The sequence below is a fragment of the Centruroides sculpturatus genome, unplaced genomic scaffold, assembly GCF_000671375.1.
Source record: "Centruroides sculpturatus isolate CEXI.00-Female unplaced genomic scaffold, Cexi_2.0 scaffold27, whole genome shotgun sequence".
Lineage (NCBI taxonomy): Eukaryota > Metazoa > Arthropoda > Arachnida > Scorpiones > Buthidae > Centruroides > Centruroides sculpturatus.
In genome coordinates, this window is record NW_019384318.1 from 226,420 (window position 1) to 252,644 (window position 26,225).

The 26,225-nt window shown below is 28.8% G+C and overlaps 3 protein-coding genes across 5 annotated transcripts in view; 2 read left to right on the plus strand and 1 right to left on the minus strand.

The window, feature by feature from the left end:
• Window positions 1-437: 437 nt before the first annotated feature.
• Window positions 438-7,366, plus strand: LOC111624042. 2 transcript variants are annotated; one of them, XM_023366823.1, is made up of 3 exons: window positions 438-567; window positions 5,014-5,165; window positions 5,265-7,366. In XM_023366823.1, exons 2-3 carry the CDS (start codon window positions 5,021-5,023, stop codon window positions 5,600-5,602), a joined length of 483 nt encoding a protein of 160 aa, XP_023222591.1. In that variant the 5' UTR covers window positions 438-567; window positions 5,014-5,020; the 3' UTR covers window positions 5,603-7,366. The 2 variants fall into 2 exon arrangements, with proteins under 2 accessions (XP_023222591.1, XP_023222582.1); XM_023366814.1 differs by having other exon boundaries at window positions 5,014-7,366.
• A 3,072-nt stretch (window positions 7,367-10,438) lies between these two features.
• LOC111624306 lies at window positions 10,439-12,039 on the plus strand. Its single transcript, XM_023367123.1, has 5 exons — window positions 10,439-10,667; window positions 10,883-10,942; window positions 11,250-11,407; window positions 11,484-11,613; window positions 11,680-12,039. Exons 1-5 carry the CDS (start codon window positions 10,628-10,630, stop codon window positions 11,883-11,885), a joined length of 594 nt encoding a protein of 197 aa, XP_023222891.1. The 5' UTR covers window positions 10,439-10,627; the 3' UTR covers window positions 11,886-12,039.
• Window positions 12,040-15,128: 3,089 nt separating this feature from the next.
• LOC111624290 (xylosyltransferase 2-like) overlaps window positions 15,129-26,225 on the minus strand; it is a 52,055-nt gene continuing 40,958 nt past the window's right edge. For both annotated transcript variants that reach the window (XM_023367112.1, XM_023367104.1), the window contains 4 exons: window positions 22,767-22,987; window positions 21,713-21,847; window positions 19,939-20,127; window positions 15,129-16,470 (listed from right to left, as the gene is read on the minus strand). In XM_023367112.1, the coding sequence (XP_023222880.1) occupies window positions 15,967-16,470; window positions 19,939-20,127; window positions 21,713-21,847; window positions 22,767-22,987 (1,049 nt within the window). In that variant the 3' untranslated portion in view covers window positions 15,129-15,966. The remainder of the gene's footprint in view (window positions 16,471-19,938; window positions 20,128-21,712; window positions 21,848-22,766; window positions 22,988-26,225) is intronic.

A 26,225-nucleotide genomic window follows, 5' to 3' on the forward strand; every position in this document is an offset into this window, starting at 1 on the left:
ATAATCGTCAGCAAAAGAAATTAATTTCAAACGATCTCAACAGATGGCGACTCTAATATATTATTTTTTTTTCATTTAAGAAAAACTTTTAAAATATTATTTTCATTAAAAAAAATTAAATAATAGACTATTTTACAATCTTTTAAATATATAACACACATATAAATAAATTATAATAAAATTTAACTAAACAATAAACTTTAATTTAAATATTAAAAAAAAAAAAAACTTTTAAAAATCTTACAAACTTAATTAATATTTTTCATTATAAATTAATTACTTAATTAAACAAAATGGAATTAATTTAAAAAAAAACAACATTTAAAATTAAAAACAAAAAAAAATAATAATAATATATTTTTATAAAGTTATAAAATGGTCCCAGCAGAGGGCGTAACTAGGAAAATGTCACAAGGTGATTCGGTAACTAAGGTAACGGGATCGGTACCAAAACGGGAAAGGGGAGAGAAGGATAAATGACAGAGAGACGAATTGGGAGAGAGAAAGGGAGAGAGAAGCTGCGAGAAAGACTACTTGAATCATGTGCAAACATCAATAACGTAACAGGTAAGCGTTAATTTTCTCTATAATTAACGCGTAGGCGCGTATAATAAAGTAAAAAACAAGCGCATAAGTTAACGTAACGTTAGATAAATATATTTATATTAATGTTTATCAATCATTTATTTATTTATTTAAATGTTTTTCAAACGCATCCCCTCGCCGATACGTTTTTCCAATTGAAAATCCCCCTTTCCTCGTTAATTTCCTTCGATTTCCCCCCAAAAAAACTCTTTCGAGCGAGCGAAAACACACCAGAAAACACCGAAATTCGCCCCGAAAAATATATTTAAGAGCCATAGAAGTAAATTAATTAATTAAATTTAAATTTGTGAGAAGTTTTCGGGGCTTAAATGCGTATTTTTTTAAATATTTTTTTACGTTCTAATCCGATCGATTTTATGGAAATTATTATTAACAAACATAAAGATAAATATATGAAGAGGATGCCATTTTCTTGATGAGAATGAAATAAATTCGTTGTTTATATGGAAAAAAATTAGGTTAAATCAGTGTATAAACATTGTATCTGCTGGTAGATTGAATGAAAACAGATAATGCGGTAACATGGCTAACGTGTTTCCATTACAGAAAGTGTTTGTTTCAATCGAGTTACGTGGCTTTCTGGATGAAAAAATATAATAAAATTGCCAAAATTTCGTCGATTTATTCATAAAAATACCAAATTTATACCTCTACGGACCGATATATCCGCGCTTTTATTAATTAAACACGCTGGTTGATGCGAATAGGAGCGCTGAAAGTGTCTCCTTTCTTCGATAGATAAATAGGTCGAAATCTTGAATAATAACCGGCCCATAGGCCAGTGATTGTACTTAATCGATCTATAAGCTTCCTTCCTTTATATTTTAACAGAGAAAAGGTGTTTTACACACGAAAGACGATTAGAAAAACGGATTTTCTCCCTTTTATCTACTATAATGCGCACTAGAAAGTCAATATAAAAGCGCTATAACCTTTAAGGGATAAGGTAAATGTAGAACATTTTTCTCTCAGTCTGGCACGTATATTTGCTAATAAATAGCGTGACTTGACGTAGTATCGTGACGTGATGCGATAGAAGCGAAAATTAAGCAGACAGAAAGAGGAAGAGAGAGAGAGAGAAGAAGAAGAAGGAGAAGGAGATGTTAACTTAGTTAGCGTTTAATGAAGAATTTTCTAGATAGAAAAGTTTTTTAATATCGTAAAAAAGCACTTAACTTTACATATTTAATGCTTAAGTATTCAAAAAATATATATATATTATCTATCAATTCATTTTATCTAATGCAAAAGTTTCACTTTGAAAGCATCTCTAGATAAGGAGAAGGAAACTGGTTACATTTAAAATTTATACATACGTCACTTATACTGCATACAACATGATTTTGACCATCAAAATTAGTATTATTAGAGAATAGAATATACGTATTTGTTTAACTAACGATACATCTATATGTAAATTCCGCGCTACAAGTGTTTGCTCCTGCTAGTGTTAGGCACGAAGGATACGCAAGCATCGATTATTGATTGTTAACAGGTGTTGCAGTTTTATGTTCGACTTTTAACGTGCTTAAAAATATTAATAATAAACGAAAATTTTGTAAAAAATCAAATAAAAAAAAAACGTACTTAGTGGATGACACGAAGAGTATTTCCTGTAAAACAAAATGTTTCTATGACTCTCTTGTGTAACATCACACGCGAGAGACGTTAGAAAATCTTGATAGAGTAATGATAAATAGTTAAAGGGGCTTTTAGAATATATATATATATATACATACATGACTTAATACCTTTATTAATAATTAAAGAAAATAGATAATAAAATATTAATTTTTTTATAATATTCTGATGTATTTTTGTTGAATGTTAAGATTTCTGATATTTTTTTTGACTATTTTTCCGAAGGGAATTGTTATTTAGTGTTGTTAATGCTTAAAAAAAGCATGTTTTTATCAAATTATTCGAATATTTTACTCATAAATGACGTATTTTTCTAAAATATCTACGTTGATAAGTTCATCAAAAGATGTGTATATAGTAAAATGTAGAGGTAGAATGGTGTGATGTAAGGATTTAAATACTGTAATTTTATATAGTGAGGCTATAAAAAAAGGATCATGTAAGCGAAAATATTACTATTAGATGCTATATAATGTTCGTAGATATAAGAAACATTACTCACATTTTACGATTTATTATTGACGTTATTATAAATATTTTAAAAATAATTATATTTACCCTATAAAAAATAATTCTTTTTTATTGTTTAAACTTCAAATATAGGCGTATATAAAAAAAAAATTTAATCATGTATACATGCTTCGTATACGTGTTTACTCATGTAAGACGTTAAACATACAAACTTTTACTGTATTATTATTTTTTTTAAATTATTTTCTGATCGATCCGAGTATATTATTAAACATTTAAAGTATAAGTTTGAAACGAATTTTAACTTAAAAATCTTAAAATTATCTATTTAAAAATTACTAGGAGATGATGATGATGATAAGTAATTTCTGCCTTTGCTAAATGATGATTTAAAAAAAATAATTACAATTAAAGCATTTAATTATAAAGATTAAATCATTATAAAGTCAGTTTCTAACTGCTTAATGTCAGGTAATAATGCAGGAAGTCGGGAAGACTGTTTAACAAACTCTGAAAGCACACCAGAAATAGTATGGAGAAGTTAATAGAGGATTAATTTCCTACTGAGCATCTCAGTCGAATTCTTGCTGAGACTATTTCTGCTTTCTAGAATCGACTATTAACTTAAAGAATATATATATATATATATATATTTGAATTATTCTTATATATTCTTTTAAAGAAATGATTGATTTTTAATTCCCTTTTTTATAAATAATATTAGCTTTAATAGTTCTATCAGAATGTTTATGGATACGAGATGATTTCTAAATAACATCATTAATGGTAGCAGATGGTTGAAATTACGTTTAAGAGACTTTCAATTTGTCATTTGTCAATTAAATTTCGATTGAGAAATAAAATAAGAATAAAATTAAATAATTTAAAACGATAACATCTACATTAGGTAAAACTTAATTAACAACAATCCATTAATTTTTATCTTGACAGAGAATGAATATAAACTAAACAGAAACTTATGTTTTGCTCATTTATTACTAATTATCGTTAAAGATAATAAAATGTATAAGTAGAATAAGAAAGAACGTCAAAAGTTTTAGTATTATTTTCATTTAATAAATTTACTAAAATATAAATTAACGAAGAGAAGGAGAAAAACGTATCGATTGGCTTGTAATTTCTGAATAATTTTTCTAACTCCTGGATGGAGTTTAGTTTTAAAAAAATAGAAATAAAAATAAATATATAATAAAAATTATTTATGGAATATCATTTACAGTAAATTATCCGAATAGTTTCGAATTTCAGAGTGCATCCTGCAATTTTCATAAATGTGCCGCGACTAAAACGTCGTCTTATTATTCCCAAGTGGTTGTGTTCGTCTTCACTGCTCGGCTCGCTGGCTATGAGGAAAAGTGACATTTACAGGGGAACTCGCGATTTTTCTCAATAATTTTTCCCCCTCCCTCGTAGAGAAATTAAAATAAATTTTCAATATACTTTAATTAAAAAGTGAGTATAATAAATACTTTATAACTTCCGTAGGAAGTTTTGATAATTATTAATAATAAAAGTATTTTAAAAAATGCTTATGTAGCAAATATATCTCTCCTTTTTTTATTCATTTCACTTCTCTCTCGAGATAAGAGGATATCAACTTATCTGATCGTTTCTATTGTTATTGTCTCCTTTTTTTTAACTCAAATATTATCAAAACTCGGTCACGTCTTGAGTTGTTTATCGATTCTTCTTTACGAATTTTTGGCAAGTTACAGATAAAATAGGGTTTGAATTTTGGAATAGTTTCAAGGTCAATTTTGATGTCGGCGCAATTTTTTAATGATTAAATTTATTCTGGTTCCCTTTTAATATATTAAATTGATTACCTGTAGGATTATCATGTTAACACCTAAGCGAGGAAAGAGTAATTAATCACCTAAAATGAAATTTTAAGGCTCAAACTTCTTATCTGTTTATCTAAGTTATCGTCACGTCCAATGGGAAAATGTAGAATTCGTTATAAATTAATGAAACTTTGTTTCCATTATAAATTAAAATATAAACAAAAACGCTTTTCTAAATCTATTTTTAAACGAATTTATTGAATTTAAACATATTAGCAACTACTTCAATCAATGTTAAATCTAGTATAAATATTGGCTTCTCTATACATAAACAACTTTCTATTTTTTTTTCTTTAAAGATATAAATCTACGTCCAAAAAAAAAAAATATTTAATAGAATGAATTATTTATGGAATTAAGATTAAAATTCAATTTATTTTTTCTATGTTTTATTCAGTTATATTATTTTATTTTTACTAAATCTTTTCAGATTCGATATGATCTCTGCAATGCCAGCAGTTGCAGTGAGGAGGGAGAGGAAGAAGAGTAAATCTCAAAGGGCAGGAACCAAGGGGGGAAGGCAAGGTAGCCTCAGCACAATTAGCAGCACGGGAGCTCAAGCATCGTACGGATCACGAACTCGTGAGTTTTTTAGACGTGATAAAAAGAATTTACGTATTTTAGTGTACGGAGGGACTGTTCTGATGGGTTCTGGACTTATTTTAGTATTTATTGGAGTAGGAACAAACGCTTCCGCATTTCAATCAGTCGGTTTGTTATTCATTGGGCTTGGAAGTTTACTGTGCCTCATCAAAATATTTTGTGGTAATTCTCCAAGAGAGGGACGTGACGACAGGAAACGTCAGCAAGAAGGATCATCTACGGTCTCACCTTCATACCTTTCACCTGTGCTAATAGAAAACACGGATCCACCGGTTGTTATGGTTCAAACTCTACCTTTATCCGATGTGGAAGAGGGGGATAGAGAATCGATTGTGGCAAATAATTCTCCAACGGTCAAAAACACAGTGCCTGAGATGCAAGTACTCATAACTGATAACTTAAAAGAACGTTACTGAACTTAACTCGAAAGATTTTTATGACAATATATATATATATATATATACATTGAAGAGAAAAAAAATCATAAATAATAATTTAAATTTATAAGAAAAAAAAATACATCAAGTTGAATCGATAAATGTACAAAATAATCGGATTTTTGTGATTGACAAGAAGCCTTCTTTAATATGTCTTTCTATAATTATGTATCGAATATTTAATAATCTCATTTGAGATGTTATTAATTTATTATTAACATGAGCATTTGTAAAATCATAATTCAGCATCAAAAAATACAAATATATATATATATATTACATGTGTATATATATATATATTAGAAAGTGCTTCAGTGCCTTCACCTCATAAATCTTTGCAAAGGGATTTTGTTCCAAGCAAAGGGAACTTTTTGTACTTTTATCTCTCTCTCTCTCTCTCTCTCCTTTTCTTTATTTTCTCCAATTTTTTTATTTAGTGCTGAAGCAGTATAAACATTATCTCGACATATGCGAACAAATTTCGTGACAGGACAGACAAAATACATTACATTACGCACATTAACGACACACGACGAGTTTCATGTTTAAAAAAATAATAATAATAAATGAAAAAAACTTCGTCTGAAAGGAAAAAGATCTATCTGAAAACAAAGAAAAAGTAGATAATAATATAAAATAACCTTCTATCGTGCAAAGAAGTACTTAAGAAACTCTCTAAAGCAATTTAAATAGGGAAGAAAAAAAGATGGAGAAGCTTCGAATCGTCTCTTAAAACACTATTATTATTATTATTAATTTTTTCTTTGAAAATATATTCTAATTGCAGATTATACTATGGAGATTTACACTTATTATACAGTATTAAGCATTTAAAAATGTTTAATTTAAAGCATTATAAAGCCAAATAATTAAACAAGAAGATATCTTCCTCGTATGTGTTCAAGGTGCTAAATGTGAAAGGTTTCTTAAATGCAGTGTACAGTAAAAAGAAATTCGCTTTTGTTTCGCTCTATTTTAGAGCATACGTTCTATATCAGGACTATGCAGACAAATTTTTATTGAAATAAATCGTTTTTGTACGATTAAAATATATATAAAGATACTTATATGTATATACAAAACGTATTATAACTTAGCTGGAGTACGTTTACAAAATTATTGATTGGCTTCTATAAACTATATATGCATCTATGTTTGACTGTATTCTGTGATTTACATATACTTTTTAAGATCGGATCGCTGTTTATAAGCCCAATTACCAGGTGTAGAAGGTCTAAAAAAAAAAAATAAAAAGGAAAATTTGTGAATTTTTCCACACGTTTCTTCGTTATCTGGTCTAGAAACGACAAGGATCTTTCGCTTCCAACAGCCATTAATTTCATAATATTTATGATGCTATGCAGTTGGATAATTTACTTTAGTATTTTTCAACCATTAAATCTTATACTTGGCTTTAATTTATTCTTTAGAATAGTAAATTTTTAGATATAATTAAATGCGCTTCTTGGCCAGCACTCGGAAAGGATGATAAATAAATATAAGATAAGTAAATAAATAATGAGTAAACTTTACATTTTTTCGTCACTTCACCAAGTGTCCTCATCACGAATGTACACAAAACCATGCAAACAAATAAAAAACAAAATATTTTTTGCCTTCTATAGACCCACTTGGAATTGGTCTTCGCACTGCCCTTCGTTTGAAAGGATTTATCAATAGCTGTTCTTTTCTCTTTGTATCAAACTTATGATAAATTTTCTGTAAAAAAAAGTATTAAAATTCTTGTCATGTCCTTTATCAATAAAGTTTATTATCAAAATTTAGTCTTTATCATCATTTCTTCAACGAAAATACATTATTTTCCTTTATTACAAGACGTAGAAAATAGTTTTAAGAAGCATTATCGACCTTTAATCATCTTTAGAACAACTTATCATCATTCCCTTTATCAAAAATACATCATTTTTCTTCATTACAAGATATAGAAAGTACTTTTAAGAAGAGAAGTGGAAGCATCATCGATCTTTATCATCTTTAAAATAACTTATTAAAATTTAGTCTTTATCATCATCATCTATTCATTAAAAAAACAGTACTTTTCCCCATTCATATATGAAAAGTATTTTAAAAATGGTTTGAGGGAAAGTGAAAGCATCGTCATCATCATCCTTTTATTCGATTATTTTTTTAAATTACATAACTTAAACTGATTATCATCATCAAAATTTAACCTTTATCATCTTTATTTATTAAACAAACAGCACTTTTGTAAATGAAAAATCATAAAAGTGGGTTAAGAAGGGATGTGAAAATATCATCATTATTCCATTATTTTTAAATTAACACAAATTATTGTCACGAATTTAGCATCAAACTTTTAGTTCATCATCAAAATTTAATCTTTAGCATCATTAATTATTGAGTAATTCTTTAATCTTTAATTAATTCATTTAATTAATTAAATAAATGATAATAAAGACTAAAATCTGATAGTAAATTGATGATGATAAGTTCTTATAATAGTCAAGTGAAAAGATGATGCTTTGGATTCGTTCTAAAGTTTTTCTTTAATTAAAAATTCGACTATTATAAGAACTTATCATCATCAATTTACTATTAGAGTTTAGTATTTATCATCATTTCTTTACTAAAAACTACTAGCTTTCCTTTACTTAGAATCATAAAAATTAGGTCAAGAAATGAATGAAAGCTTCATCCTTTCATTTGGATATTTTAAAAAATAATATGATTTATCATCAGATTTTAGTTTATCATCAAACCTAATCTTTATCTTCATTTCTTAATTTAAAAAAAAAACTGCAATTTTCTTTAATATAAAATATAAATAGTAGTTTAAGGAAAGCGAAAGCATCCTCATCCTCATCTTCATCATCCTTTCACTCGATAACTTTAAAAGGTAACATAATTTACCTAAATATTAACAAATTTTTAGAGAAATATTCTATAAATATAAAATTCAAAATAAAATATGGCGTAAAAAAAACTATAAATTCTCGCGTAAATAAAGAATAAAATCAATATGGCGGCGTTAAAAATACGAAAAAAGTTTAAGTTAATTGGGTAATTTTACGCTAAACAAATTTAAAAATAGCAAAAAAAAATTATATTAATTTTAAAATTAGATAATTTTATACTTTTCTTGACTTAAAAAGCATTTTCCACATTTAAACATTCAATTATGAATTTATTTTTGTGTTTTTAATTTCGAATTTAAATTTATTTTCGTTAAAATCGGAAACAATTTAATTTAAAAATAGAAAATTAAGGGGAGAGAAAAGCTATTTAATATAATTAAATTACATTAAAACAAAATATAGAATCTATAATTTATAAAGATGAAAAGTCTCTCTCTGCCACTCCCCCTTTTCCTTCCCTCTATGTAGCGGCGATACTCATTAAATATAAAAATAAATACTGTAATAATAAGCNTACTATTAGAGTTTAGTATTTATCATCATTTCTTTACTAAAAACTACTAGCTTTCCTTTACTTAGAATCATAAAAATTAGGTCAAGAAATGAATGAAAGCTTCATCCTTTCATTTGGATATTTTAAAAAATAATATGATTTATCATCAGATTTTAGTTTATCATCAAACCTAATCTTTATCTTCATTTCTTAATTTAAAAAAAAAACTGCAATTTTCTTTAATATAAAATATAAATAGTAGTTTAAGGAAAGCGAAAGCATCCTCATCCTCATCTTCATCATCCTTTCACTCGATAACTTTAAAAGGTAACATAATTTACCTAAATATTAACAAATTTTTAGAGAAATATTCTATAAATATAAAATTCAAAATAAAATATGGCGTAAAAAAAACTATAAATTCTCGCGTAAATAAAGAATAAAATCAATATGGCGGCGTTAAAAATACGAAAAAAGTTTAAGTTAATTGGGTAATTTTACGCTAAACAAATTTAAAAATAGCAAAAAAAAATTATATTAATTTTAAAATTAGATAATTTTATACTTTTCTTGACTTAAAAAGCATTTTCCACATTTAAACATTCAATTATGAATTTATTTTTGTGTTTTTAATTTCGAATTTAAATTTATTTTCGTTAAAATCGGAAACAATTTAATTTAAAAATAGAAAATTAAGGGGAGAGAAAAGCTATTTAATATAATTAAATTACATTAAAACAAAATATAGAATCTATAATTTATAAAGATGAAAAGTCTCTCTCTGCCACTCCCCCTTTTCCTTCCCTCTATGTAGCGGCGATACTCATTAAATATAAAAATAAATACTGTAATAATAAGCGAAAATTAAATTCCGTTCTGTGTAAACAGGAAAATATTTATCTGATGATTTTACGTTACGTGAGTAAAATCTTTTAGTTTAAATTGTAAATGCGTTATTCCTCCATCATGCATTTATTATTACACAGTAATATTTCAGTAGGAATCGTTAGTAGGACGGGGGAAAAAATATCATTTTCCAAATCGATGTCTCCATCTGGTGGCGAAAATATATTATCTATCAATTCATTTTATCTAATGCAAAAGTTTCACTTTGAAAGCATCTCTAGATAAGGAGAAGGAAACTGGTTACATTTAAAATTTATACATACGTCACTTATACTGCATACAACATGATTTTGACCATCAAAATTAGTATTATTAGAGAATAGAATATACGTATTTGTTTAACTAACGATACATCTATATGTAAATTCCGCGCTACAAGTGTTTGCTCCTGCTAGTGTTAGGCACGAAGGATACGCAAGCATCGATTATTGATTGTTAATAGNTTTTTTTTTTAAATTCTGAAATAAAACATTAAATTTTTTCTTTTCTTTTCCGACTAAATTTATCCAAATCTGGCATCAGCAGAATTTATAAACAAATGCAAAATATGCAAACATTCCATAAATTAGTTAAATTTCGAATTCATTAACGCCGTAGGAACGTGAAAATAATTAAATTTCATTAATTATTACGACGTAACAATTCGAAAATTGTTCGAATAATAAACAATTACATTGTTGCCAACTTAGTTTATCGCGTTTAGCAATCATGTTACGGACTTTAATGGCGTTTATTTGCATTTTTCCAGGTTATTTTAAATACATTTATTTTGTAAAATGGAGAAGTTAATTCATTTTGCATTAATTGAAGCTCGTGATGATCATGTTTGATCATCATGAACACCAGTCCTCTCGCGTTTAAATAGGGCAATAATTGTTTATTTTATTAATTTTCTTGATGTTTTAACCTAATTATAATTAAATTTATTAAATAAATAAATAAATTTTACCTTTATATTTACAGAATGTCATCCTAAATGGGTATCGTATTACAAGAAAGTTTTTCATTCCAATTTTACGAATGGTAAAGTTTACGTATTTGTATACGTTAATGCCACGCGTGGGTTATCCGTCGAGGGGGATGCCCCGGGAGGGCCTTTTACGGAAAACTGGCCCTTATTTAAGTGTTACAACCTAAAGAACGTTGATCGAGCGCGAATCCACGACCGGAAACTGGTTTCTATTTAGGTGCCACTAACGCGAAGAAAACCCGGAAAATTCCACGTGGCCAACTAATTATCCGGGATCGAACCCGCTAGTAGCTCCGTCGGGCTAAGATTTACTTTAAAAATTAAGTCTAAAGATGACAATCTCGCCCGCGATACTTTCAGATAATGACAAACTTTTAAACGTAAGAAGTAAAAGATCGGTGGAATGGTCTCCGGAGTACCAGATGTACGAAGAATGGGCCAAGGAGTATTACCAAAGTCACGCGACTCCCATTGTGGTGGTACCCGACAAACCCGATTCCAAGGATATTCTAGAAAAGGTTTGTCACACTTCCGCTTTTAAACATTTAAGTAAGTCAATGTTGTAACAATACATTTCCGGTCTTGGATTTCTAGTTTTTCGAACTACAACGAAATGCCACCACGATGGATCGATTCCGACAATCCAACTTCTTTAACTACACGTTAACCGGAATGGCCGTAATTGCTGGTGTATTTTTCGTTTGTTTCCTCCTCCATAAGATTGGTATTTTGTTTTCTAATTTAATGATTAATTTTCGATAAGGAATTAAATTTCGGGAAACGTTTTCAGTTAAATTGGTTACCAGGAAAAAATTCCGACAGGACCAAAATTCTAGAATTTTTCTAGAAGAGGCGGAAAGATTCTTGAACGTTTACCAATCTGGTTTATGCGTAGAGGAGGGGAAAAAGAGAAGATACGAGCCTAGCCAGGAGGAGGAAGAGGCCTATCTTCACGCCAAGAGAATGGTAAACAAGCTGAAAATTGAACTGATATAGAAACAAAAACAGGCGAAATTTTTTTTTGTAAATTTTTCTTTTATTGCAATACATTCGAAATGTTTTCTGTATTGTTTGCGAAAAGTTTCTATGTTACACAGCGTGGAAAGTAAAACGATGCCATTACAGAAAAGGCACTTTTATTTATAGAAACGTGCACGCAGTTCTGTAAAATTAATTCTCTCTTCTTTCTTTTTGTTTTTTAAATCATTATTTATGTAAAAACTTCTTACATTTTGTGACCATATTTGATACATCACAATTTCTCGTACGTACAATATTTACATGGAAAATTCTATACGCATCGTTTTCGGAAACAAACCACATATTGTTATATATGTATATAAACATCTTAGAAAATAATCCGAAACAATAATAAAATTCCATTTTTCTTAATTAAACACAATCTCTGGAAGGTGAATCTATAATACCTTAACATTGTACAAATGTTTTATTAACGTTCTGGAGGAAAAAAGCGTTACAGAGTGATGAGATAAAGGAGACTTAAAGCGATTTAAATCGGATGCATACGTTTTGAGCAAATTTTTCCGGGATTATTAACTCCCACCAAATTTTCTCCACATGTAATTATATGTACACAGACAAATACATACTTAGAAAGCAAATTTAATTAATTACAATTACGTATCATTATTAAATCGAGTCACATGTAGAAAAAAATTGTTCGGATTATTCGGGGATATTTAACTTAGTGTGTGATACACAAAGTTTATTGCGTGTTTGTAGTGGATTATGCATCAGAAACAGTATTTAGAACACTTAACCTAACGAGAAGTGATGTGCGGAGTTTACAGATTACAAAATTTTATTTTTAAAAATTGAAATTAAACTCTCATAATGAGAGCTTACACCACGTCGATTCTTATAATCGAAGCGCTGCTTTAACAGAATCTTAAAATGATATTTAATTGGGAAATACAGGAAGAGAAACAGAGATTTGTTCAAAATATTTTGGCCTTATTGTCATTTTTTTTATTGTGTTATAGCATCATTCTGCCATAATTCTAGCGAAAATTAAATACAAATCTGTTCGTTCAAATTTAATGATGCAATTAAAGTAGGAAAGTTAATTTCACATTCTGCTGGCTAAAAAAACATTTCGAAAATTAAATTTTTCTTAACGAAATTTGACTGAGTAAATATGGTATTTAACAAACAAAATTATACTTTCTAACTGTATAATTGCTTTGGATATCATTCTTATACATTAAAAAAATATACTTTTAAACTATTAACAATAAATAATTACAAAGCATATTGTTAATAAAGAAAATTCGGCAATACCGAGATGAAAAATGTCTAAGAAAGATTATGAGAAAACTTCCTTTAGGTACTGCAAATTTCTTTAAGTAGCATATAAATGAATTCAACTTAGAGAAATTTGTGATACCTGAAGTTAGTGTTTTTTTTAACACTAATTAATAAGGCCACCTTATTCTTCCAGCACAAAATATTTAATTGAATGACAAATGTTTTCATGCCAATTCACTGCCCAAGTTTGGGCCCAGGTTCCTTATTTGTGGTGTGTCACAAGACTATTACGTTCTTAGGACATAATTCCACATAGTAAATACATGGAGAGTAACTGTACACAGTAAGAAACCTGTACCTGCTGGAAAAATAAGGTTGTCATATTAATTTCACATTTTAATTCACGGTTTTTCATTATCTTTCTTAGAATTTATCACTATAACAAAAGAATCTTTGAAAGAGAGATGAAAATTACTAACACAGATCTAATTGAAAATACTTGTAAGAAAAAAGATATGATAAATATGTTAACTGATAAATATAAGAAAGCAATATTTGAATAATAATAAATGGATATGCTCACCAATACAGTGAAAAAATATTGTTAAGCAGATGAATAGATGTCGGACTAGATTCTTTTCTTAAATTTTTATTCTTCAATGTGTTTAATTTTAAGATACTGCTCCGTACAGAAACAAGAAAATAAAAATTCTGATCCGGCCATCTAACCCCATTTCCATTCTTAAAACATTTGAATATTCTTTCTGAGAATATAAACATATTATTATTGAATAAATAATTATTAAATACAAATAAAACATAATTAAAGATTGAGTAGGAAATAAAATTAAATGCACTTTAACTTTTAAATATGCAAAACTGCCCTTACAAATGATAAATATCAAAAGATTTCTTAAATAAACCTCCCAGAAAACATTCAGAAATCATTCTTTAATTACAAATCCAACCTCTACTTTGTTCTAATTTAAATATATATATATATATAAACATAGAAGTTAAAGTAGTGTTAATGTTTTATTAATTATAACAATATCTAATAAACTTAAAACTTTGTTGCTTCAAATCAGTTCTCATAACCATCCAAATCACATTAAACTCTATGACAATAAAGATAAAAGATCTTTGAAAACATGACAAAAAATGAAGAATTTGCTAATAATTTTCAATTACTAAAACAGTTGGAGCAATTAACTAAAGATTGGCACAAATATGGATCAAGTGGAATGTGGAAAATGATTTTAAAATATTCAGTTTATTCAATTCCTTTAAATCTTATTTATTGTATTTCATCTCAATAATTAGCAGATAAGATTTAAAAATATAAAAATGAAGAATTTCAAATATACAGTACCTCAAATTTACATTCTTATTTTGTTTTGTGACTGATTTATTTAAAGGTCAATTTATCAAAAATTAAACTTTTGAAACAAGCTAAACATGATCCAATTAATTATATCTTTAGATAGATTAGCAGCTTACATTATTGCAAATGGAAATAATAAATGAAAATGAAAAAACACCTCGAAATAAATCATTTCAAGTGATTGTAAGCTAAGTGAATGTAAAGTATTTTCTATAAATTGTTCTTTATAGAAGAAAGTTACTCCAATTCGCACAAAATTCAAAAGCATTGAGCTAATTTATATTCAATTTTATATATTATGCAATATTAAAAAACTGTTTCTATTTATAAATATATTTTATTCTAATATTTAAAGCAATTCTTGGATTCAACAGTTTGAAATTTTAACATTTCCCCCCTCTTCGTATAAATCATTGTTTATAAATTTAATTATTAAGTTAAATACATTTTCCTTAATGTTTTTCTCTAATAATCTAATTTAAAAACTAACTTTAAACGTAAGACAAAAATACAACAATTTTTTTTACATACATTATGGCATTATTTACATTTTTACATTTGTATTGTCATATCCAATTATTCGTATCTTATTTGAAAAATATGAAAACGCTGATCGCAAATTTATTATTCCCTGATATATTTGTATTTTTTTTTTTCTTTTAATAGCTTGTTTATTCTTGGCTAATCTATGGCACATTCCTCTATCCAAATAATAAAAAAGGAAAACTTTCATAATAAACATGGCACATTTTAAAAAGCATTATGAGCTATTTTCTAAATTATAATTAAATTCGGTACTTTTTTAAAATAGTATTTTTACTAGAATAAAACAAAATTATTTCAAAAATTGAAAATCTTAAATTTTTTCAACTTGAAAAAGTTAAATGTGAAAATATTGTTTGAAACATAAGAATCAAATTATTTGCAGGCATCCCACTTACCTGCACACTATATTTGGAGAATAGCAAATATTTAAAATTAAATCTTTCACTAAAAAATAATAGCAAATCTTGTGGGTTACGTGCCATCAACAACAAGAAATATCAATTCTGATAAACTATTAACAAAATTATAATTTGCATTAATAATAATAATAATAATAATAAATTTAGTACTATATTTGCAATAAAACCAACAAATTTTCAAAAGGAACATATATTTTGAATTATTTCAAATATTTGATTGTCTACTATAGTGATATGAATAGTATCAGACAAACAGAACTAAATTAAACTTCTTATCTGTGTCATTACAAATTATGTATAAGAGAAAATTTCATTGTGTATTCACATCGAGATGATATACAAAAGTCAATATTTTTTAATATGTATAATTATATGTAAATAATATATTTAAATGTGTATAGTTATATAAACAATTTGTGATTAAAAAACTGTACATGTGATAATTTTATTATTACTCTATTCAGCTAACTTTCTTCTCGCTTTTATTCTTCTGTTCGGATGGCCTTATATCTGACTTTGGATCCGGGGATCTTGAACTCCAAGTAGTCATGTGGCAGGGATCGAGGTCCAGCCGAAGACACACTGCTCCACCCGTCGGATGTTGCGGCTGTGCGAGAAAACACGTGTTCTGTACCGTCCAAAATTGTGCCACCAACGAATCAATCCATTCCTCCAAGTCTTTGCCGTATCGACGAGAGTTGGCAGATGCCTGTCTCAACACGGTACTTTTATTGGTGTAACCCAAAAGAATCTCTACGCTGGAAAAATCGTGATCGACGTATCGTTGTCCGGGCCCGTTGTGAAGAAATTTTGCTTGTTCACTGCCTACTTTGTGACCATTATAATATGATAAAGGTGTTACTAGAAATTGTGCTTCTGCCACTATTACCCAATTATATAACAGCTGCAATGTCCAGATTCCAGGGCGAAGTGGTTGGCGAAAGATAGGTTTATGATAGAGAACCTGAATTAAGGTTAAAGTTTTAGAAAATGATATTTATTTAATTATTATATTAAGATCTAATTTTTTAAACAAAATGTTAAAATTCATAAATGAAAAATTATCAATTTAAAGAATTAGTTAAGTTCAGGCTTGGTAAATGCACCCTCAATTCTGGAATTTTAAAGATTCAGCCAGTGAGGAAGAGATTACCTGATTCCAAAAAACAATTGCTGGAATAACTTACCTGGTTCTATAGCAACAGGTCATGAATATCACAAGTATTATTTTTTAAAAAATAATACAGGAGGGTTTAATTACCCACACTAATGGGGGTAAGTGCATCTAGGAAGATCCAAATAAAAGCAAATGCAAAGATAAGTGGGTCAAAGCTGTGACAGTAACCTTTATTTTGTAAACAGACTTCAGTATGTTCCATAGCAAGTATGGTTGTAGCAAATTATGTAATTATTGCACACTAAACAGCAATGATAAAATCAGCATTATTTATTATAATTTAAGTTCCTAATAAATGTAAAGTGATTTTTCAAAACAAGACAGAATTGCCTGAGAGTAACTTTCCCTTGAAAAGATAGCCTAAGAATATTTTGGAACACCTTACTCCAGGTTATAATAAGATCTGAAGTTGCAACAAAAAAATAAAACCATGTCTTCTAAGCTGGTATATTTTGCCAAGAGACTTCATAATGTCTTGGAGAGGAATGTCTGCATAATCCTTCACATCTGACTCTCAGAAAACACAAGTGTTCACCTAGATTTCTTCTTGACAAGGTACATAAACTTCTACTTGTGTTTATCAAAGTTGACAACAACTTGTTCAACATAACATGGTTGCAGACATTTGAGTTTGTTGAAAACTTCACAATATCACAATAATGCTAATGGTGTTTTCTTCTGCTCCACACAGACTCAAGTCAAGGTGTCTATATGTAGAGCCACAACGTAGGAGGCATTAACTTCACTGGCATAGATTCATTTACACTAATGATCAAAGTTTCAAGTGTAGTTACAACACTCTGAGTCTGACATGAAAAAGCAGGTGGATGCACAAATCATTCTACACTATTCATCTAAACATTGTATCTTAAAATCAAAAATACTGGATTTTAAATACAAAGATTACTGTACAATACATGCACCATGTCAGAAGAAAAGATCAAACTTATTCAGACTTTTCAAATCACTGTTGCAACTAGCTTAAATACTATCAAATGTATTCAGCTATAAAATCAATGTATTGTATCAGTTACAATTGTAAATTCGTCTCTGTAATCCAAAAACACACTTTGGTAGACGTATCTTACAGCAATATCTGGTTAGCAAATTATCTTTTATTTTTCATTGGACTACAAATATATTTCGGGTTGGTACAATGTATTCCAACCCCTCTTCAGTGATTTTCCAATTTTGTAAATTATAAAAATTGTTTCTTTTGAGATAATTTGAGATAAAAAAGAAACAATTTTTATAATTTACAAAATTGGAAAATCACTGAAGAGGGGTTGGAATACATTGTACCAACCCGAAATATATTTGTAGTCCAATGAAAAATAAAAGATAATTTGCTAACCAGATATTGCTGTAAGATACGTCTACCAAAGTGTGTTTTTGGATTACAGAGACAAATTTACAATTGTAATATAATATACAGCAAGCCGTTTATATAATTAAGTATTGTATCAGCTTAATTTTGACTGGTTGATATTGTGAAGCTCTGGAAGTGGGTCGAAATTCGTGTACAGAAAATGTTTTAATTTCATATGAAAAAAAATTTATAATTATAATTATTATTCTTATAATATTGTAAAAAGAAACCGTCAAACGCAAAATGAATATTTTATGTCCATATAAGGACATATCTGTAAAAATTTCTAAGTCAAACTACTCAGGTTAAAACAATGGATGAATTTGAGTACTTAGATCGAACATCTTCAATAGGAATCAAATTGTCAGTCAGAGTTGACTCACCCCACGATCTGGGCTCCGATCTCATTACAATTCGTAACAAGGAGGGGGACCAATTAGAGAGCGGGGGCAGATCGGCATCGACCTATCGAAATGTTCGATCTGGGACCCAGAAAAAACTTATAAAAACTGCACAAAAAAAAAGTGTGACGTTCTTGGTTCATAGTTCTTGTCCTTTGGTTTGCTGTACTCCTCTCCAGGATTCTTGTCATCCGGACATTCTCCCACGAGAACTTGTCAGATATTCGGAGGACTTGTCTTCACCCTCCCGTGTCATCAAGATCGCTAAAGTCCACCTTGTAGATAGAAGACCTTGGTCCAAATAGTGTTGTGTAGCCCAGAGTCGATGTCTTCACGCCTCCATCGCCGGAAGAAAAACTACTGTCAGAACAGTTGAACTTTTAGTGTTACGAACTTGTTGCTCAACTTTAGATAGGTGTTATGCCATTTTATGGATTTGTTGTAAGAAAAATTTTTATATTTATTAAACGGTATATGATGGAGAACCTGTCTCAGTAAGTTTTTTTCACTCCCACACAACAGTGCTGACTGCTCAACTGTTGAAATACTTTCTCCCCAATCGGCAAACCTCACACTGACGTCCAAGAAGTGGGATTTTAAATTAAGTCCCAAATCTCCACCGGGTCAACGACTTCACAATATTACAAAAAGATGCAATTACCTCACCGGACCTTAATCGTAAAAATATTTTTCACAATATATGTAAGTTATGACAAATTTTAGATATCTATCCAAAATGCCTGATAGTTTACACCTATCTAAATCTTCAGCATTAAAATTACTTTTACAAATTTAAGAATTTTAACATAGAGATATGTAGAATCTCAAAAATATTTTGTCAACAAGATTCTATGAATATAATTCCATAGCATCTTATCAAACAATAACTAGAATAATTAACTAAAATTTCTCAAATTTTAACATTTTAAATTAAATATAAATTTTTCAACTACGGTACAGCCACTCCTCATTTAAAGACCTATCTGTTTAATGAGTTGGTATGACCAACACTAGTGCAGGGAATCTCCTTTAATCTTAGTCTAGTGCCCATAGTCAGTCATGATTCAACTATGCTATGCATCTGCAATCTCCAAGACTACATATTTAATTTATAAATTTGTACTTTATTGTGCATCCCATTTAAAGGATTCAATAACTTAAATATTAATCTAAATATCTTTTTTCTATGAATAAACTTTATTTTTTTGGTACATCATTTTTATAATTTTTGCTGAGTGTATTTTTATATTCTGTAATATGTAAGAGATGCAAAGTAAAACAAAGTTATAAAGTTGGGGTTTCCTTTATCCTTTTTCTAGAATAAACAAAAATGATTAAGCTTCTCATTTAACAATCTAGATATAGGAACGGAACTCTGTCTTAAGTGAGGAGTGGCTTTATTTAATAATGAAATTTGTAAACAACTAAACTATTCTGATAAAAATTTTCAGTAAAAATAAAGCAAATATTTTACAAATTTATTACCTGTACACCTGTTTCAATCTTTACTTCATAAGAGCCAGCAACAGTATTTGTTGAATCTACCCAAACAAATGTTGCTGAGAAAGCCTGGCCAGGCCCCCATTTATGAACTGCACCAGGTTCTGAAAATGGTCCTAATATGGATCCAAAATTTCTAAATACCTGCTCTTTTAAATCAAAATGTGATCCAACCTAGATACAGAATAAAAAATAAAAGTCAGTTTTGAGTTCTTTATAAATAATAAACCAATCTGTACATATTTAGACTTTTAACATGTCTATCTTTTGATATTATGGAAAAATATGTAAGATGGTATAAAAATTAGTTTTCTGTATCCACATTTTTGGAATTTGTATACTTATAGGGTAAAAAATATCATGTACTGGTAAAGACATCAACCTTCTTGACATGTGCTGTGTTTTGCTGTAAGGATACATGTTGTACTGTACATGAGTGGCAGTAGTTGGAAGTTATTGTGAATACACAAAGCATATGCACCCAGTATACTAAGAAACAAGAAGGCAAACAGATTTGTTGTAGACATAGACAAAGAATAAAATGAGAGCAGTTGTCCAAGAATTAATACAGTACAAGAGACACTGAAATTCAAAAATGGCTAGTGGACTGGATATAATGTCAAAGCAAATGATGTAGCAATGATGCAAGCATTTCTGTAATGGCTGTGAGACTCACAGACAAGCAGTAACCTGGCTGGTCAACAACAGTCACTAGAGAGAATACCATTAAAAGAGTAAAAACCATGATTTGTGCCAACAAAAGGATGGCTGCAGAAAATATCACTGCAGAACTGAGTGAACCCAAGATCATCACATGATCTGCAATGTGCTAGATTATTGCAAAGTATTGGAACAAAGGATCCCTCTGCAGATCAGCACTGATCACTGAAAGCTAGAATAAGCATCAGATTGCATTATCTCTTGCAGTATAAATATAGGAAGAAAACTAGTTTCTCTTTTCTATTCTGAACAGAGCTGTGGAGTCGGAGTTGTGGAATTTTGGTGTTCTTGTCTGAGTCATCAAAAAAACCCACTGACTCCGTTTTTACTTTCCCAACTTGTTATGTATATAAAAAAAAGTATTTGAATCATGTCACATTTGACCCTCAGAGTTTTTTGCAAATCTGTATGTTTGGAGATATCTCAAACAAACAAATGTCAAATAAAGAGAAAAATTCGTCACGCATATGTTGGCATCTAATTTGTTTAATTTCTTTATTCTGTTCTGAAATATTAAAAAATCTCAGAATGAGTAAAGTTTAAGAAACAAAATTTGACACAATAGCATGTGTATAAAGGGAATCAATTCTATTAAATTTTGGTTCTTAATTAAAGATTGACAGGGTGACATCACAATAAATAATTGCTCATCTTGGTTCATCTTGTGTTAATTGTCTGTTTAAGTGTGCTTTTTGGTTGCATTGCCTATATCTTTTTCTTAACTACACGGTATTTGATAGTTTAATTATTCTTATTTTAAGAAATATATATATCTTTTTCTTAACTACACGGTATTTGATAGTTCATTTATTCTTATTTTAAGAAATTCTAATTCAATTTTTTTCTTCTTTTTTTATTCAGGTAGGAAATGGAGGAGAATCTGAAGTCCTTTCCTCACTTTTACCAGATTCTCAGGATTCTACCTACTTCTTAGCATTTCTGAGCAACATCATCTTACATTTAATAGATTCTAAAATTAATTTAATACAATATAACATAAATATAATATGATATTTGTAACATTTATTATAAATAATACCTGTAAAAATTTTAGTCTACCAGTTGGTCCGAATGCTTTATGCACAGTATAATACTGAATTGGTTGAATATGGGTTTCTAGAATCACAGGTTGTTCTACATTAGGTATGGTGGCTTCATAAAGAACAAGAATTCCCTGTGAAAATATTTAATTAAATTATTCATCTATTTTAAAGATTTTTTAATATTTTTTATTAATAATTTCAAATAAAAATAACAACATTCAAAGTTTAAACTTATAATTTTCTAATTAAAATAAGAATACTACAATATTTGTTATTTGAATAAACTTTTGTATTTATACAAAGTATTTTTGATAGAAACTTTAAAGATTAAAGTCCTCAAAATAAAATTTCTTTAAATACTTCTTCAAATAGAAACAGACTAAACAGATTTGAACAATTTAAGAATTTACTAAAATTTAACTTTTTTTTTAATATAAGATTTAATCTTTGACTGTTCAAAACATTCTGTTTAAATCTTATTTGTACCTGAATAAGCAAGCCTTTAATGAAGTTTGAAAATATTTGATTAATCAAGTTTATTTTGTATACATTTTAACTACTAAATTCCATTATTTATCAAAAGCATCAAGCAGATAAAAAAATTTAAATAACTATTTATTTAAATTCTTAAAATTTTACATAATTATCTGAAGAAAAAAAATTAATGGCTGAACTTGATCATTTTAACAACAATATCTGAAAGTTTCTTACAAAATACACAAGCAAATGCATTTCTTGTAAAACTAATTCTATTGAAACTACATAAAATCTTAACTGTGCTTAACAGGAATAGGGGAAAAATTATTTGACTTAAGCTTTATTCTTTCTTTAAAGCTTAAGTCAAAGATTTAACTTTTATCATCTAAGTGTGTTTAATGAAATGATAATATACTTTGAAAAGTGTCATCCAAATATTTAGCAGTAATTACCTGTTAAATTTAGCAACAAATTATAACTAAATAATACCAGAATATAAATTAATAATTTTTGAATAAATTTTAGTAATAGATAATAAAAGTATTTTTTCATTAACAAACAAAAATACTCAACCTTAAAGACATCATTATCCATATAAAGAGTTGCTTCTTGTACTTTTTTGGCTGTCAATTTACAAGTTTGTAATGCATTTTGAAGCTGTCTTGTACCTAAACGGGAAAAACTGTCATACACAGATAACCGAGCATCATCTGGTGAAGGGGATTTTTCTCTATAATGATAATCGTTTTGCCAATATGAGTTCATACTTGGGACTTCTAAAATATTCCCAATATCTGAAAAATATTAAAACAATTTTTTCAAACAAAAACATAATTTTTAACAATTTTTAGTTTCAAAGATGTATAAGATTATATATAAGTAATTAATTTTTTACTTCTAATTGTTGATAACTAACCTTTATTCAAATTAAAAATTATCACTAATTTTAGCAAAAATTTTTTAAAGATTCTTGCTATGTTAAAAGGAAAGAGAAAAACTTTTAATTAGTTTAGAAAAGTTCTTGAAATTTAAATTTATGAAATATTTAGAAATCTGATTTAAAACTTATTTCAGAGGTTTTACTAATCATTCAATTATATTCTATATTAAATACAGTCAATTCCATTTAATTGGGCCACTGGTTAATCAGGGCAAATGCTTTATTGGGCCAGATCTCAAAGAACAGAAACCAAACTAATAAATTAATACATAATTTAATCACTTAATTGGGACAATAGCAGAGAAGGAATTTAGCAATTTTTGATATATTTTAGTAATCTTCCAAAAATATGTAGGCACTACATACATTAATGTTGTGTAGGCCTAACGGTTGGCAGAGACAAAGTGATTTTGTCTTTTGCTTGGGCAGTTCGGTTTTTCTGGAGGGGGTCAGCATAGCAGGATTTATCACACGGGGATTTCATCTGAGGCATACCTGAATGCAAGTTACTAATCCTGTACTGGATTGGACTGGACAATCCCCTTAAAAGCAAAGGGACAAAGATCACCAGACAATTTTTCGAGGTCTCTTGATTGGGTTGGAAGACAACTAGAGTTCCCTTGGAAGGTATTGTGTGTGTGCATAATTAGGTCTAGATTCAGACAGCAGCCATCCAATTGTTGAGACCAGCATTGAGTTGGCAGATTCTACGGACATTCCTGCCAAAGTGGCCCATCTCCAAGTAAAGGAAACTGTGCTCAAAGGAAGACTGTAAAATGGCTTTTGGACGAACCCTTTTCTTCCTCCCTTTTTAGTTAGAACATGTTCTAACTAAAAAGAAAGGAAAAATTGTTCAATCAGGAATGGATCGAATGGTCAACCCTTGTCTACATCACTACTAATATTTGGCAACACTAGCATTGTGAAAATCAGTTATCTATTGTTGAGTCTAGCAAATTTATAGTACAAATAGTTTCTGTATTTTGGTTCAATAAAGTGTTAAAATAGGTACCTAATTACTTGTTTTTTTACCTACTTATTTATTTACCTACATATTACATATTTTATTATAGAATTTATTATTAGTTTGTTTAATTGGGGCAGCCACTTAATTGGGCCAAAATGAATTAGTCCTAATGTGTCCCAATTAAGTGGAATCAAATTTATATATATATAGTAAAACCTGTCTTTGGCAATCACCCACGGTTCCTTCAAAAAGTGGTCTTTTAGACAGGTGGTCGTCCAATACAGGTGGTCCTGTAATAATGTATTTCCGTACATATTTTGCACACATTTTAGCCATTTCTACTAAGCAAAACTCTAGGTGAGCAAAAATAAGTGATTTTTTTCAACAATAGGGCTATATTGTGTTGTATTTTATTCTTATTGGATAACTCAATTTACAGGAGTCGTCTTGATATTATAAGACAGATTTAATACCAATACTTTACAGATTAATACAATACTCGCATTTTCTCCATTATAATGCACACTTTCTTTTTTCCAACTTAATTAATTCGACTTGGTTCTCTTCGTTCGCTCTTCGGTTACATGTATTACGTCATCGATATACAAACGCATCCTATCTCTCTATCACTTTGTTCTTGGTTTTCATTTGTTTAATCTTATTTTAACTTTAAAAATATCGTATTTTTTAAATATTTAATATTTCTTATGTACAATAAGAAAAATTATTATAGTTTAATAATAAAATGATTTTATTATTTTTTCTCATAATACGATTTCATTACATTCCACGATTGTCATTGGACAATTGCGGAATCAAAAAAGGAAGGTTGCCTAAAAACTGATTTTTGCATTAATACGTTTATTGCTTTTTGAATATTTTGCGTGTGAAAATTACTTGGATATTATTTATCTAAAAATATCATGGAAATAAGGTAGGTTGATACAGAAACTATTTATTGCACGTGTACTGTATATAAGCTTAAAAAAAAATAATAATAAAAAATAATAATAATAATAAATAAATAAATTTTATCAAATGATGAGATCAGCTAATTAATTGTATCATGTACAATATTTTATACCCCTAAGGAAAATACTGTAGGTCTATGGTAAAATAAATTTTGTTTTCCACAGTTAAAACTTCGCTGCTAATTGCCATTGTGGATAAACCATTTTCACTTTCTCTGATAATTTTAACACAATCTTCTAACGACAGCACTTTGCATTTCTTTCGTTTTTCAGACATTTTCCAACAAACTGAAATGAATTTTCTTTGTTGCTAGACTAATTTATTAACACCTACACCTAATTTCAAGGATGGGAGAAGTGCCCGGGTGGGTTCAAACAAGAGTTTAGACCAGATATATTCGTGGAAGTGGTCGCTTATTACAGTTGTTGTATGTTGTTTCAGACCAAAAATCGATGCCCGCGGTCACATTACACAGGTGATCGTTTAATACAGGTAACTTATACAAAGACTCTATGGATAAACTATTCAATGCCAGAAATTTTTGCCCGCTTTGACAGGTGCCCATCGAATGGAGGTGGTTGCCTAAGCTGTTTTTACTGTACATATTTTTAAGATAGTCTGCTGACAAAAATTATGTAATTTTGCTATTTAAAACTGAACAATCTATTTGTGGTGTAGTAAACACTAGTATTGTGTTTTATTCCAAAGACGCATGGCAAATTTTCCATCAAATTCCTTTATTAGTTGAGTCGACTCAACTAATAAAGGAATTTGATGGAAAATTTGCCATGCGTCTTTGGAATAAAACACAATACTAGTGTTTACTACACCACAAATAGATTGTTCAGTTTTAAATAGCAAAATTACATAATTTTTGTCAGCAGACTATCTTAAAAATATGTACAGTAAAAACAGCTTAGGCAACCACCTCCATTCGATGGGCACCTGTCAAAGCGGGCAAAAATTTCTGGCATTGAATAGTTTATCCATAGAGTCTTTGTATAAGTTACCTGTATTAAACGATCACCTGTGTAATGTGACCGCGGGCATCGATTTTTGGTCTGAAACAACATACAACAACTGTAATAAGCGACCACTTCCACGAATATATCTGGTCTAAACTCTTGTTTGAACCCACCCGGGCACTTCTCCC